A 17,110-nucleotide genomic window follows, 5' to 3' on the forward strand; every position below is an offset into this window, starting at 1 on the left:
ATCATTCCATTCATTTTTGCATTTACCTACGTTATCATATTATGGTGATAATGCTGATAATTTTCGGTTATCACTTGTTTTTATATACAAATCTGATGTTCCACAGTCAGGTTTGTAAAGTGGACACTAGTGCAAACACATAATGTTGAGGTTTTCAGTTTTTTTGTTAGTTTATTGCTTAGCCAATGTGACTGGTGAATTAGGTAAGTACAGGAAAATTTTAATAAAGCCTTCCCGCGATATCATCATACAGGATACTCACATGTACTATTAACTTCGTCATTATGGAAGTACCTACCTATCAACTTTTTTATGTCTTTGTTTAACTTCGAAAGTTCTTTCAAATGTTTCTCGATAAACTTTTAATGCAAATATATTCCGAGTAATACAATACAATACAAGTAACAATTGAATTTAAAGAACTTTCGAAGTTAACAAAGACATGAAAAATTACTTTGAGGTGTTTATTATCACGTCTTTTATCTGATGTTAACTAAGATACCTATCTAAAATCTGCTGTAGGTAGTTCGAACTTTAACTTTAAATAACAGTTACTACCTACATATACCTACCTACCTGACTAGGTACCTACTATCAATTTCAATCACAAATCGAAGTGGTTATAAGTAGCTGTAAACTTCGACTCATATTTATTAATTAGGTAGGTACCTACTCAAAGTTTATTGATTACCTACTTAGCTTCGCAATTTTGATAAATTATAACACATTTCGAATATCTAATCTTTCGCATGGAAAATTGTAAACTTACAAGTGAAAAAATAAATTTTGCGAACAATAAACATGCACGTGAGCCATTTCCTTGAAACTAATAAAGCCCCAGATTTTTACGACTTGGCATCTTTCCTCGCATTTTGAGATTAAAAAAAAAATGACCATCTTAAGTAGCTAATTTCAATACCTACACACTGAAAAAATGCGATGATTTACAACTGAATCTTATCTTCACCTCTATCTTTGTAAGGACTTCATTATTCAAACAAACAAATTATGTCGCAAAAGTGAGTCGTCATCAATCAATAGGTAAAATTCCTTTATCTGTCAGTTTTAATAATCATTTTCCTGCTAGGAAAAAAGGCAAGTTATTATTATTGCGGTAACCCTAGAAACTAGAAACACATTAAGTACATTGAGTACAACAAAGTACAATAGTAGGTACCAATAATTTGAAACTTTGCATATTATGATTTATGATACAAACCTTCAGTTGCACAAAACTTCATTAAAGTTAAAACTTCATTAAATCTATTGCTGACACTTTTTACCTTGTTGACAAAGAAAGAGTCAGCAATAGATTTAAAGAAGCTTTAACTTTAATGGAGCTTCGTGCAACTGAGGGTTACACATTTCGGTTACGCTATTTGTAGCTGTATTGTTTCATATCAATTGCGCTACAAAACACAAAATTGAGCTTTGAATGTTATTGACTCATGTTTTATAGTTTAGAAGCTAATGGAGTCAAAGCTTCAAATTAGGCGTGCCAAAGGGCTCAATACTAGGGCCATTCTTGTTCTTGGAGAACATTTTATACTTGGAATTTCTTGTGCGAAGCATGAACAGCTCGCTATAGTATACAGTTCCATAAAATTCTAATCCTAGTTTTCTTTCAGAAACACAGTCTCTTCTTGGAAATAAAGTAGACATTGTCAGAGGAAATGATCTCTATCTGAGTTTACCAAATGCAACACCATTGAACAAGACATGCAGGCTGTATGGGCCTGATGACAAGCTAGTCACCGTACCAGTAGTCGATAGATTCAATAATGAATCCTGCGGTTATATCATCAGAAGAGTAAATGAAACTCACCGTGGAATTTGGACTATCGTATATGGACAAGATACTACAAACTGGCAGTTTGATACTAATGTCAATATTATAGGTAATGCTATAGAAATGTTGTTCAATATGTTTTAGTTTTTGTTGTTACTTGGTACGAAAACATTGTGTTTCTTGGCCTCTCATATATAACTTGTGAGCAGCATTTTTGGCACAAGAGCACCCAACACGAGCACTTGTTCCTGCAAATTCTATTTCTATTCTATGAGTTCACCAATTTCCAGAATTAGGTACGATCCTATTTTTAGAATGACAAAACAGTTTCTTTCTCTTTTAGAACTCTATAACACGACCCTGCCAGATTTAACATGGGAAGCTGGAAGTTCCGTCGATATAATCGTTGGTCCTGAAGATGCAGTGTACTGCAGGATTACGGACAATAGATATCGTATCTTTTTGGAACAATTTGGTCCGTGTAGAATCGTCGTGGATAGAGTAACCATGGATCACAGAGGAATGTGGAGTGTTAATATTGGCATTTCTGGCGCGGTTACCACATATTACAGCAGTTTTCGAGTCAACATAGGACGAGAAGGTATATTGTACACAAGACATCACTTAATAAACACTTTGTCTAGATAATAAAACGATAAGCAGGATATACTTACCTAAGTACGCATAAAAAAAATTACATCCTTATATGAATCATGCATTACATGCAAAATAGTAGGTAGTAGCTTCACAAAAATCTTCTAATCTGCGGTTTTTATCTTAATCTACTACTTGTACTATTTATACCAATATTATTTATCGTCATAATTATCACTTGGTTTTTGTACTAGATCACATTTACTGATAACGTCAAGATACAGGTCTGCTTTTGCATTGATAAATAAATATTATGGTGAAATACAATTGCAAACTACATATGTTATCCGTAAAGTCTATGTAAAGATCGTCATGTAACTGAAAATGTGTTTTTCTCATAAGTTCATATAATCTTAAGGCTTAGGTATGTTTAACTGATCACCAGATATAGTAACAAATAGCAGACAAAAATAGTAAATGATCACCAAAATGAAACTCGCATTTTAATGTAAAACTATAACCAAAGTTTTAACACTTTGCTATCCTATTTAAGTGAAATTACTCCAAAATAAATCATGCGTAAGCCAAAAATAGTAAATGATCACCAAAATTAGACCACCATTTTAAAGTAAGATTATAACCAAAGTTTTTAAATTCTGCTATCCTATTTAAGCAAAATGAGTCCAAATAAATCATTGTTATCCCAAAAGTAGTAAATGATCACCAAAAGTAGTAAATGATCATCAAAATTATACCAGCGTTTTAATATAAAATGATAATCAAACTTTTTACATCTTGCTATCCTGTTTAAGTAAACTGACTCCAAAAAAATAAGTTCGGCCTGATACAATAAATTTTATAACATTATGGGGACCCTTTTCCTGCACTAGGGTGGAAAATTGTCTATTGCATGCCTCTAAACAGTGCGATAAGAGTGTGTTTTCGAGGGAGAGTATTCAGAAACACATTCTTCTTCTTCTTTCTCCTGCCCTGTTCCCAATTTTACTTGGGGTCGGCGCAATATGTCATTTTCTTCCATTTTCCCCTGTCACTCGTCATACTGACACTCACGCATGCATTGCAAGCCGGACACATAACTTAATATGGCATCATAATACTTTATTTGGTAATAAGCCTACATTTTATGGCAATCACAGTGACTTATTTAGGCAAAAATAATACATTAATTTGGTCGTCAAGAGTTGGTGATCATTTACTAAATTTGGTGGTCGAATACAATTTAAAGTGAAGTCGTGACTAAAATAGCTGGTACTATTACATTTTTAGACTTTATTTTTCTGGTGTTCAGTAGATATTTCTGGTTACAAAACTAAGGGTATCAAAGCATTTTATGGTGGTCATTATATTTGTTCCCTAATCTTAATAAGGAACAGTACCGTACCTGACAAGACTTCCATACCGCACCTGTCTACAAAAGAGATGTCTTTATTTCTTCCAGACACAGGAACACAGGTTATGACAAGCATAGCAAGGGAAGGTCAGTCGGTCACCCTGAGGTGTTCCGTACCACGAGAGTACGAGGTCAGCACCTGCAGCTTCCGCACCCCTTCGCACAATAGTATGATAGCAAGCCCCGGGGTCGGCCAGAATGGATTCGCTGGAGGCGTCATGAGGTATTAGGTCTACATCGAATGACAAAATAACTGTGTTATTTCGAGCTTCAATGTCTGAAATAATTGTTGTACCTAGTTGTTTTCCTATCTTCTTTTGTTTTTGCCCAGGCTGATGGCGGGCCACGCTCCTCATCTCATCTCAGCCATTTTCTCAGTTTTATCCTCTGACTTGAAATTCTAATGATGACTGATAATTCTATCAATGTTAATTGTCATCAATCGACAAGTCCAGATTATGTTAGATCAACTATCTCGATAATGATCACTCGCTGCTCCATCTACCACAGCGTAAGTTTTTTTTTTGTTTTTGGTTCAACGGTAAACGTCTGTTTTTATTTTGCAGTCAGGAGTCGGCTACTGGGAACCACGTCTGCACACTTCGTATCGTAGCCTTTGACCGATGGCAACACGGAACTTGGCGCTGTGCCTTGAACACTACACAAGGAGTGTTGCACGGGTTCATCTATGTTGATTCGGTTTCTGACTTCTACCGACCTGGTTCGTACGATGAATATTAGCACTGCCTATGTTATTTCTCACGTTCCAAGGAAACTGCACTCATATACATCCAAAATAGCATTAATCTGGTATAAAAGCTACCTATATTATCAACGAATCCATCTAGTAGTTCAAACGTGAAAGAATAATACATATTATTAGTCAGTAAGAAGTATAGAATAAGTCGCAGCCTAGAGCGAAAGAATCATCCTATAATGGAAGTTAAGTTACTGTCTAAACGCCTTTTACGCTACTGAAGACCTTACTTTGGCACAAATTAATGGCCCCCTCTTGATCTTCATTTTTTACTTTATCCCATAAACTTCTTGGTGCTAACATCATGCCTGTATGTATTTCCAGAGCCACAGCTGCGCGGTAATGACGAGTTCGCGTATGAATTGGAGCCGGTCGTGATGTCTTGCTCCGTAGAAGCCGCCATTCGTTACTGCTACTTCAGGTCGCCTAATGGCACCGTCTTCAATGTTGGCCCATGTGAGTTTCGATTACAGTCTCGATAGGTACGATGGCACATCTTATGGTCGAGAATCCAATATGCTAAAACCAATCGCGGTACAAATGTTGCAGTTTCGAGGAAAATATATGTTTGCAAGCAATGTGTTAGTTTTGGCTAGAGCGAGTAGACCAAGAGAAAAATTGGTGTTTGTTGCGTTTATTTAAGACCTCACAATGTCATATTTGACATGAGATATTTAAACTCTAGTAAAGATGTATGTATATAGGGCAACCTTCGAAGAATGGACCTAATCAAATAGAACTCAACTATATGTACCTATAGTATTAAGTAATCTGTGCCTATAGAGGCATTTGCCAAATCTTTGACCACAGAATATCCGCGTAATTTTAAACAAGTTCTACAAATAATATAGATCATTTCTTTCAATTTGTCAGCTATGTCATCACCGGACTACGAGTACGTGGGCACCGGATTCAGTGGCGGCGAGTGTGGCATTAGATTCCACAGCATTCAGCCGTCTCAGGCGGGCAGGTGGTCCTGCAATGTTGGCTTGGCAAACAACATTTATACAGAAGAAATGTCCCGCGAAATATTCTTGTCACTAAGTGGTAAATACTTCTTCTAATGTTAAGGATTAAAAGAATACGAACTACTTTAGTTCTGTAACTGTTGTAACTGTTACAGCCTATTTATAGTCCCACTCCTGGGCACAGGCCTCTTCTCACACGGAGATGGATTGAGCATTAATCACCACGCTTGTTCAATGCGTGTTGGTGATTTCAGACTATATAGTCCAAGTATCCTCAATTTGTCTACTGACTTTAGTTCACATGTGATTTTTCGACGGCAGCCTTCTCATGGGCTATCTGGAAAATATAGCAGTTTTTTTTTAAACAAGTATGTACCTAGTTAGTTATGTAAGTATTTTGATATATTACAGAGCGGATTTGGACGCAACAGTATTCGAGACACAACACTATGACAGTGGAGATGTACGTAGGCGATGAAGGTGAACTGGAATACTGCAGATTTGTGCGCAGCGACGGAATGGGTGAGCTGATCAAATACTTCGTAATGTATAAACAGGAGAGATCAAATGCGGGTGGTTTAACTTTCTCGTCGCTCGCTCTTTTCACAGACTTACTTTTTACTTCCCATATTTTTGACGACATACTTTTCTTCTTCCCTGCAAGTGTTTTGAAAAATATTTCAATGCCCAAGTGATGGAAGACAAACGCTTTTATTTACTGCTTCTAAAATTTTTTCCAGGTTTCACATCGGACTACGTTCCTACGGATTACAGTGTGGACGGCCACCTCATGTGGAGTGGGCAGTGCGTGATGCACGCGCTGCGGCCGACAGCGGCCGACTGGCGAGCGTGGACCGTGGCCGCCAAGCTGACCGGCCACAGCGGCGAGCTCACAGGCATCACCAACCCCCAGCGTCTCGCGCCATCTAGCGGCGCACACTGTAAGACTTATATCCGCTATACTAATACCTGTTGCCTAACAGAAACAATATTGATTTCTGACACTTACGCGAATATTAGACATTTAAATAAAACTACTTTTACGGATTTTTTCGCGTTATATTAATATTATTTAATCCCGACGTTTCGGATCCTTTACAGCATCCATGGTCACGGGCAGACTAAGGTGTTGGTCGTCTTGATATATTAGTTACAAACAGCTACCCTACATTTTGTTGATTATTATTGACAATCCGATTCACGCAAAACGAGCTCACTGTATCCATAGGTCGAGCAGTTGTAGGCTTGGATTTTGATTTAATAGTTTCTATGATGGGATTCCAAGCAGGTGGTATGCACCAGCCATCTTCTCTATTGAAATTAGGATGTTTTTTAATTTCAATAGCCTCGCGAATCATCCTAGGTAGGAATCGGTTTTCTCTTGCAAGGACTTGTGGTTTATCAAATCTGATGTAATGCCAGGGGCGTAGCTACCGCCGTATCTGCCGTATCAATTATACGGGGCCCCCGGGCCACGGGGGCCCCAAAAGTGTGTAAGGACAAAAAATAAAAACTTCCTAATTTATTTTATTTTACAAATATCAAAATTCTGAAAAGCAATTCTTTTTTTTTCCCGCCTTAAGCGTGCGTTCAAAAGTTAACAACACTACATCGTTATGGCGGGCTGCGGGACTTCCCCGTTTTACTTACTTCATCTTCAACTCAGCGGGGAATCCTTCATCGATATCGCGATTTACGTGTACGTTGTTGTAATTTACATTGGATATTAAACCACGGAGTTAGTAGCAGCATAAGGGGGGGGAGAGGGCGGTCCGCCACTGGTACCACATCTCGGGGGGTGCCATCTCGGTCGACACATATCTGCACGACCAGGATGGCACGGGCAGAAGGGACAAGTCACTGAGGGTGCCATTCTAATCTGCAAAGCCTAGGTTCACTACCAGTCACTGCATGCTATTCAAAGAAGACGGATCGCAATCCATACAAAATTGCCCCACGTCCTACAACAATGTGACGAATCTCAAAAAAAAAGATCAAAATGTTAAAAATAATATGGCATACTCTCTAATTTCTTTTTTTCACACCTTCATATGAAAAAAATGCTTTAAAGATTGTTTAGGCGCTGTTACGAAAACATCGTTCATGGGACTATTTATGGAATATTTTATTAAATTATTTTTTTCTCAAAACTTAAAAATTTCACACTGATTTTTAGGGTATAGTTAGAGAGCTGATATTTTCACAGATGATGTATTTCTGTTGCCGCTATAACAACAAATACTGAAAACTAGAATTAAATAAATATTTTGGGGGGCTCCCATACAACAAGCATGATTTTTTTGTCCGTTTTATAAATAATGGTACCTACGGAACCCTTCATGCGCGAGTCCGACTCGCACTTGGCCGGTTTTTATAAAACATGTTTGGGTTTTTTATATCCCAAATTTCAAAAATAGCTCTTTATAAGTTTGCAATGACCCGTTTCCGGTTTCTTTACGTTAAATTAAACCTAGCAAAAACCACCACGAATGATTTCTACACGATTTTTAAGTACTTTTATTTACAATTTTAATCCATGATTATTGGGTGCTCAATAGTTAGTCCGCCGCGGGTGCCACCCGATGCTACGCCGCCACCGCACGGAGTGCAGTGCACTGTTTATTTACGCGCTTTATATAAATGTGCATTAAATGAGTGAAAGGAAAATAGATTATCCCAGCGGCGCTGAGAAAAGAAAAAGTTAACAGAAAAGGGAAGAGGTTATAAAAAAAGTGCCATATAAGGGCCTCCAAACAATTTTTTATACGGGGCCCCGACAAGGCAAGCTACGCCACTGTGTAATGCTGGGCCTTGTCTAGTCCCTATGCTTCTTTTACATAGGCCAAACTAAAAGAAGCATAGGGACCCGCGTAAAAGAACACATCGCCGATGTCAAACACCGCCGTTCCAGACAGTCAGCAGTTTGTGAACACACACTAGACAAGGCCCAGCATTACATCAGATTTGATAAACCACAAGTCCTTGCAAGAGAAAACCAATTCCTACCTAGGATGATTCGCGAGGCTATTGAAATTAAAAAACATCCTAATTTCAATAGAGAAGATGGCTGGTGCATACCACCTGCTTGGAATCCCATCATAGAAACTATTAAATCAAAATCCAAGCCTACAACTGCTCGACCTATGGATACAGTGAGCTCGTTTTGCGTGAATCGGATTGTCAATAATAATCAACAAAATGTAGGGTAGCTGTTTGTAACTAATATATCAAGACGACCAACACCTTAGTCTGCCCGTGACCATGGATGCTGTAAAGGATCCGAAACGTCGGGATTAAATAATATTAATATAACGCGAAAAAATCCGTAAAAGAAACAATATTATTAGGGCGTAGTAGTAATAGCTAATGAGAGCGGCTTTACACGAGCGAATTATTCGCTGTTGTTGCTTCAAACGAGTCTCCTGAGAACTACCAAACCGACTATTACACTTGGTTCATACTGAGTTACTTTAGTGTAAGCAAACTCTACAGCTCATTCAGTAACCAAAATGGCTTATCTTTGTTTGTCTTTGTATGAGGATTGTGCCCGTGACTCGAAAATTTAATCTCCAAGTTACTTAAAGTCTAAAATCTCTATTCTCTTTCAGCGGTGGCTGCGTTCTTCCTGTGGCTGTTCTTCGCAATCTTCTTCTTTATGATGCTCTTCGCTGCCCTCTCCCTCGCCTCCAAGCGTAACCGCGAGTGGACTTACGCGAGAGCAGCTCATATTAGGAACAGCTTCAGGAGACAACCACCACCTCCCCAGCAGACTCAACCAGTCCAGCCTACGCATATCATTACTGAATTGCCACCTAAAGTTTAAAGTAACTTTTTAAAAATATATTTTTGGTATGATCAGTTAAGAGTTTATTTACTTACACTTCTAAATTATTTATTATATATTTATATTATGAATATCAATTAGGGTGCATCTACACGGTGCAAGTTTGCGCATGTTGAGGCACATGCGCAGGTTGCATGTATTTTAAAAATGTGCGGATCCAGCGACTTGCTCATGTACCCGCGTGCTCTTGACACTTGCGCATGTTAATTTGCTCCAGCTACGTGCATGCACCTTGTAGACGCACCCTTAAAGAATTCAAAAGTAACTCAAACGTACTGTATGACAAACAGTACTGTTATGAAGTTACAAATGCGATTAACTTACGAAAAAATTGTTTGTTTCATTTTTGTTAACGAATAAAATTTTTGATTTTTACATTGTTGTGTTAGACTAATATTATCCTGTGTTGTTCTGTATGTTATATTCTCTTTTCATACATTAAGGAACTATACTATATTTACCGAAGTATACTAAATCATTTTAGTTTTATACGGACAACACTACCTCTACTGTGAGGACAACACTAAAAAGAGATTTTGACAGTTAGAGCGCGCGCTTCCCATGCGCTTCCTTCGTGGACTGATAAACTATATTTTCTTACGATTGATATTAAATTGTGTTTTAAAAGTGAATACAAGAAGTTATTGTGATACGAATTGACGTTTTATTTCTGATTAAGGCTAGGAGATCATACCCTAGCTTATATCAGAAGCGGGAAGAACAGAAAACGCCTAATTACCAATGGGGCGCGAATGCTCCGAATACAATAAAATTAATGATCACGCCACACTATGCGAAACACTTAAACGAAGACGAGATGACCACAGCACTGATTGCTCAACCGCAATAATGTATCAAGGACTTATCTACTCAAGGAAAACAAAGCGACATGGTCAACAACTTGTGGAGCCTATAATGACGACGACCAGACAAGATTCTTGTGTGTAGATTACTGCTTGACACACACTACGCCTGATGGCGATTAGACACCTTCTCCGCCGCGATGCAACAGGTACCCGAGACATTGGACAATCAGGTATAAGCATTAATATTTTTTTTTCTCATTCCAATTAATCCATGGAATAGAAAACAATCATTTAATTGCCCAAACATGTGTATACATGCATACACACGCAGGTGCATGCATGTAGGATAATACAATTATTAAAGGTATGTGCTTAAAACATGTTTGCCACTTGTCAATACAAATATAAAACCAGAAACATTTAGCTCTATATACTAAAAACTATTTGAGCTGACATTTCAGAGCTTCGGTACTGAGTTTTCTCTAGGTTATAGATATTTTGTTGTACATAATGGGTGCCATTCAAAATATAATTTAGCACATAAGTGTAGTTTTACATGGATGTGAACAGAGTTTGCTATTGATCCATTTGATGCATGCATTTTTAAGGTGAGTAAATGTACAACAATATATTTCATTAGACATCCATAAACCAGCTGGGAACATGACAGATACTCTGAGGTAAACATTTATATCCTGAGTAATTATGTATGGTGTTATTTTTGCTACACATTGAATACATAAAATATTCATGAGAAAAGAGTAAATAAAGCAAGTAAAGCTAATTGCATAGTTCATGGGGATGATGGCCAAACGATTTGGTGTTAATGCATTATTTACATACATTACTGAAATAGACAAAGGAAGTACCTATAAAAATAAGTAAATAGGATATAACAATAGGATATTCATGATATAAAGCCAATATTACAATAATTAAAATTGAAATAATCATAATCACTTACAAATAGAGGTAGAAAATAAAGTGGTTAATTGACAACCAACAAAAACCGTGCGACACAGCTCTTGACTATTCTATGTACATCCAAAGCGGTGATAACAGGTATTAATAATGGATAATCAAATACTTTAAAGTACTATAAACACTAAACTGGTTTTTATTAATAAAGTAACTATGAAACTAAATGCTTCAAGCCAGTATGTTTCAGACAGTAAGTATGTTTTACCAATATCTTGGTACTGCCAATAGCATACATCATTGTTAAGTAAAACTTCATTCCAAGCAAATATCATTGCTTGTTATTATTTTAAAGAGTATCTAAAGTGAAAATTATAAAAATGGTAATCTTTTTAAATGATCTTTTCCATATTATTAACTGTAAATTGCCTCACCTAGAAAAAGTTAAACTGCTTATTCTATCTGAATGTTGGATGATATTACAGCTAACAGGTACATTATAGGACTGTAACACATTAAGGATAGTTTAATCACAGTAAAGATGCAGCAACTGTAGTAAATATTATTTACTTAAAGGATTTTACAGACTGAAGCATAATAAATAAATATAAATCAGTAGTGTCAATTAATCAGAAGAAAATATAACTCAGTAGTGTCAGTAATCTGAGTAGCCAGATCAGATATGTTCTTTTTGAAAGATTTCATTTTAATTTGGAATCCACCACTTGATGCTGAGACCAGTTTTCTCAACCATTAAAAATAACCCGAAGTGCTTAAAGATATGTATACTAGAATCAAATAAATACAAAATAAAGAAATTTCGGCTTTGAAATCTGAATCGAAAGCAGTCTATATATTATTAACTTAATAAATGAATATGGCAATTGGGTCAATAAGAGATAGGTTTGAGTTGGAACAAAACAACATTAGTTATACATAAAATTGTCTGATACTACACAGGAGCTATACCATCAGAATACATTATACCATACTGAAAAAGAAGTATGTGAGACAGTTAAAGAATAAAAGACTAGGCAATTAATAAGTAATTTGTCCTAGCCCATCAAAAAGTTGAATGCATACCAGGGCACTCAGTAAAACATATAGATTATTATAAATAAACTGAACCTGAACTTTTATGGATGGTAACGATACGAGTTAACATTTCTCTCTATACTCTCTTTATGACAGGAAATCTTGTAATTTCCTGGGAGGTAAGACATTTTATTCTGAGACTAAATTTCAGCACATATTGTATGTTAGACCTTCTCTCACAGAAAATTACATGTACAGTTTATGATGATTTTCTTGATTGATGTTGTGAGTCTATTCTGACCACTTATAAAATAGGAACCAAGATTGTGGAGGATCAGAGGAGTGAATTCAGTGGGGTGTCAACAACATCTTTAACAAGTCAGTAAGTACAACCACAAGTGTTTTACAGTCAACAACTAAGAAAGAGCATTGCTTAGTATCTATTAGTTTTGAACCATTAATTAAAAAAAAACTGACTGATAAAGAACAATTTATATGGTGATTGGAACTTATATTTAAAGATGATGACATCTGGTTATGTTTATATTCATATATATTTATTTGCATTCCATAATGTTACAATAGATGTTGAAGAGGCTTAAAACTAAGTAGGTACCATTATAGGCCCTGTTAGGGCACAGCTAAAGAAGGCAATACTTTAAGGCACCATAAATAAAGAACCATGAGTTAAACTAGGCTCAGGGGTACTTTGTTGTCACTTTGTTTGTATTAAAATTGTTTCTACGGCACCACCTTCAATTCTGCTTTCGTATCCCTCATCAGGGATATAGTTCCGAAGGAGCAGAAAGCTTTTCCACTCACGCTTTACAACTTGTAGAGTTATAATTTGATTAAATGGTATTAACTAAAAAGAAAAGCTTAAATTGAGAAGTGTATTGATTTTAATGAATTGTTAATTAATAAAACAATACCAGACGAAGAAAATTGAATGAATAAATTAAAGATTTGTACAATTTTTACCTTGATTAACTGTTATTAATTCTTACGAGCCTCTGTATTGAGATGTGAAATGAATTGAAAGATTCATACTAATTCAGTTTGGTTGTATTGTTGAATTATTGAAATAAGACTACATAAATAAACTTTTGATAAGTTCATAGGTTGGAAGGTATGCACTATGTACTGTTTTAGCTGGTTCTTTTGTTTTTTGCTTAAAACAAACGACTCGAGGAAGAAAATGGATATTATGTATTTATATATTTTAACCACTACAATAAGGGATTAACAGAAACAATTGTAATGTTGTAACAATTGTATGGTCTGATTGAGTTTGATTGTGTTGTTAAATAATAATAATAGAAGACATGTATTGATTTAGTTCAACCATAGGCATTGCTCTAATACAAATAAGAGATGGACAGAGAAAAATGTAATTACTTGTACATTTCTCATTTTATTATGTTGTTAATTATTAAAAACTAGCGACTGGAATGCTAATAAAGAATTGAGTATTGAATAGACAAGATATATTGTACTAGTTTTGAGATAACGAATATAAATAAGAGATGGGCAGAGAAACTGACTAAAGAATTTGTATTAGCTACTTTGATCATATTGATGATTAATGGATACTAAACGAGATAAAATATGTATACATATATATTGTAGTCAGAGATAGAAGATGTAATAAATTGAGAGATTTGTATATTGTCCAGTTTGAGGATATTGACAATTACGAGTCATTTATGATTCTGAATTTAATACACGAAGGAATTGTGTAAGGACGGTTTTGTGTAAGGAGCCGCTTGTGATAATATTATTAATCAATATTTATAGAGATCTTCATTGACACATACCTACTTAAAAAGCTGTGTATATTTATCATAGCTCTCAATTCTTCGAAACTAAGTCCTTAAAAAAATAAATTGTATATATTGTGCCAATAAAGTGTAATTGTGAAGTATATAAAATAAGACAGGATATTAAGCAATTGTATATTGTATTGAAGATCAATACAAGTGTAGTGACGCAGTTTATGAATCTAAGGCTGGATATTAAGAAATTGTATATTGTATTGTTAATGTACAGTAGTCCAGGTACTGGATAGAAAGAAGTTGTTTACTGTAATGAGAATTATATAAGCAGAAGCAATGTGTAAATACTGATTTGCACTTTGAATTATGATAGTGATAAATTTTAATGTGTTAATAAGGAACATAAGTTCAGAGACTTTGTATAATAGAAGTTTTCTATTGAAATGAGAAATGATATAAGTATTTTGATGCCAATATGGTGATGTTGACTTGTACTGCTTGAATTTGAATGAGGTACACAAATCCAGAGACTGGATACATAGGATTCTTTATTTAATGATTGATGATATAAGTATGTTGTCGTCGATATGTTCATATTGACTTGTAATATTGAAATTTGAATGTATTGATAAAGTATGTGTAAAATAAGAACCGAGACTGGATATAAGGAATTGTTTATTTGATGGGGAACTATATAAATGAATTCATGTCAATATGTTGATTTTGACTTGTATTGCTTGAATTTGAATGTATTGGTAAGGTACCTACACAAGTCCGGAGACTGGATATAGAGAATTGTTTATTTAATGGGGAATGATAAAAGTATATTGATGTCAAAATGTTGATGTTGACTTGTAATCGTTGAATTTGAATGTATTTATAAAGAAATAAATCCAGAGACTGGATATAAAACATGTCGATTATTGAAATAGGAAATGACATAAGTATATAGATGCCAATATGTTGATGTTGACTTGAAATGGTTGAATTTGAATGTATTTATAAAGAATATAGATCCAGAGACTGGATATAAATAAAGTTGATTATTGAAATAGGATATGATATAAGTATATAGATGCCAATATGTTGATGTTTACTTGTAATGGTTGAATTTGAATGTATTTATAAAGAAATAAATCCAAAGACTGGATATAAAACAAGTCGATTATTGAAATAGGAAATTATATAAGTATATAGATATCAATATGTTGATGTTGGCTTGAAATGGTTGAATTGGAATGTATTTATAAAGAATATAAATCCAGAGACTGGATATAAAACAAGTCGATTATTTAAATAGGAAAATATATAAGTATATAGATGCCAATATGTTGATGTTGACTTGTCATGGTTAAATTTGAATGTATTGATAAGGTACATAAGTCGAGAGACTTGATAGAAGGATCTTGATGTCAATTTGTTAACATGACTAGAAGGCGTAGATAGCTCCAAATAGGAGTGAATTCCTCGTTGCAGTCACAGTGATAGTAAGATTAACTTACTCTGTTAAACTTGAATGTTTTGATAAAGTATACAAGTCCAAATACTAGACGTGAAGTTGTTTACCGTAGTAAGAATTTGTACAAGTATATGGTTGCCAATTTGTTAAAATGGCAATGTACACAAGTCACAGTTTGGATTCAAAATGAAATGAAATGAAAATATTTGCAGAAATTGTTTATCGTAGTGAGAGTTTATGCAATTATATTGTTGACGATTTGTTAGCATGGCTGGAAGGCGTGGATGGCTCCAGTTGGAGTGAAGGCCACGATGCAGTCATAGTTAGAGATGGCTGGAAGGCGTGGATGGCTCCAGTTGGAGTGAAGGCCACGATGCAGTCCTAGTTAAAGATACGACTCTGGAAGGTTGGCACGATCGTGAAGCCTTGTTGGTGGACATCCTCTTGGCTTTGCGGTGAGGGGTCAAATGCAGATGTCGTGAGTTGAGATTGGCTGGAAGGCGTGGATGGCTCCAGTTGGAGTGAAGGCCACGATGCAGTCCGTCCTAGTTAAAGATACGACTCTGGAAGGTTGGCACGATCGTGAAGCCTTGTTGGTGGACATCCTCTTGGCTTTGCGGTGAGGGGTCAAATGCAGATGTCGTGAGTTGAGATTGGCTGGAAGGCGTGGATGGCTCCAGTTGGAGTGAAGGCCACGATGCAGTCCGTCCTAGTTAAAGATACGACTCTGGAAGGTTGGCACGATCGTGAAGCCTTGTTGGTGGACATCCTCTTGGCTTTGCGGTGAGGGGTCAAATGCAGATGTCGTGAGTTGAGATTGGCTGGAAGGCGTGGATGGCTCCAGTTGGAGTGAAGGCCACGATGCAGTCCGTCCTAGTTAAAGATACGACTCTGGAAGGTTGGCACGATCGTGAAGCCTTGTTGGTGGACATCCTCTTGGCTTTGCGGTGAGGGGTCAAATGCAGATGTCGTGAGTTGAGATTGGCTGGAAGGCGTGGATGGCTCCAGTTGGAGTGAAGGCCACGATGCAGTCCGTCCTAGTTAAAGATACGACTCTGGAAGGTTGGCACGATCGTGAAGCCTTGTTGGTGGACATCCTCTTGGCTTTGCGGTGAGGGGTCAAATGCAGATGTCGTGAGTTGAGATTGGCTGGAAGGCGTGGATGGCTCCAGTTGGAGTGAAGGCCACGATGCAGTCCGTCCTAGTTAAAGATACGACTCTGGAAGGTTGGCACGATCGTGAAGCCTTGTTGGTGGACATCCTCTTGGCTTTGCGGTGAGGGGTCAAATGCAGATGTCGTGAGTTGAGATTGGCTGGAAGGCGTGGATGGCTCCAGTTGGAGTGAAGGCCACGATGCAGTCCGTCCTAGTTAAAGATACGACTCTGGAAGGTTGGCACGATCGTGAAGCCTTGTTGGTGGACATCCTCTTGGCTTTGCGGTGAGGGGTCAAATGCAGATGTCGTGAGTTGAGATTGGCTGGAAGGCGTGGATGGCTCCAGTTGGAGTGAAGGCCACGATGCAGTCCGTCCTAGTTAAAGATACGACTCTGGAAGGTTGGCACGATCGTGAAGCCTTGTTGGTGGACATCCTCTTGGCTTTGCGGTGAGGGGTCAAATGCAGATGTCGTGAGTTGAGATTGGCTGGAAGGCGTGGATGGCTCCAGTTGGAGTGAAGGCCACGATGCAGTCCGTCCTAGTTAAAGATACGACTCTGGAAGGTTGGCACGATCGTGAAGCCTTGTTGGTGGACATCC

The 17,110-nt window shown here is 36.8% G+C and overlaps 1 protein-coding gene across 1 annotated transcript; it reads left to right on the top strand.

The window, feature by feature from the left end:
• Positions 1–58: 58 nt before the first annotated feature.
• Positions 59–10,019, top strand: LOC124640570. Its single transcript, XM_047178385.1, has 10 exons — positions 59–203; positions 1,629–1,898; positions 2,133–2,390; positions 3,843–4,017; positions 4,361–4,515; positions 4,876–5,007; positions 5,425–5,598; positions 5,931–6,041; positions 6,260–6,460; positions 9,128–10,019. The coding sequence occupies exons 1-10, from the start codon at positions 143–145 to the stop codon at positions 9,340–9,342; spliced, it is 1,752 nt and encodes a 583-aa protein (XP_047034341.1). The 5' UTR covers positions 59–142; the 3' UTR covers positions 9,343–10,019.
• Positions 10,020–17,110: the final 7,091 nt, after the last annotated feature.

The sequence above is a fragment of the Helicoverpa zea genome, chromosome 21 (assembly GCF_022581195.2).
Source record: "Helicoverpa zea isolate HzStark_Cry1AcR chromosome 21, ilHelZeax1.1, whole genome shotgun sequence".
Taxonomy (NCBI): domain Eukaryota; kingdom Metazoa; phylum Arthropoda; class Insecta; order Lepidoptera; family Noctuidae; genus Helicoverpa; species Helicoverpa zea.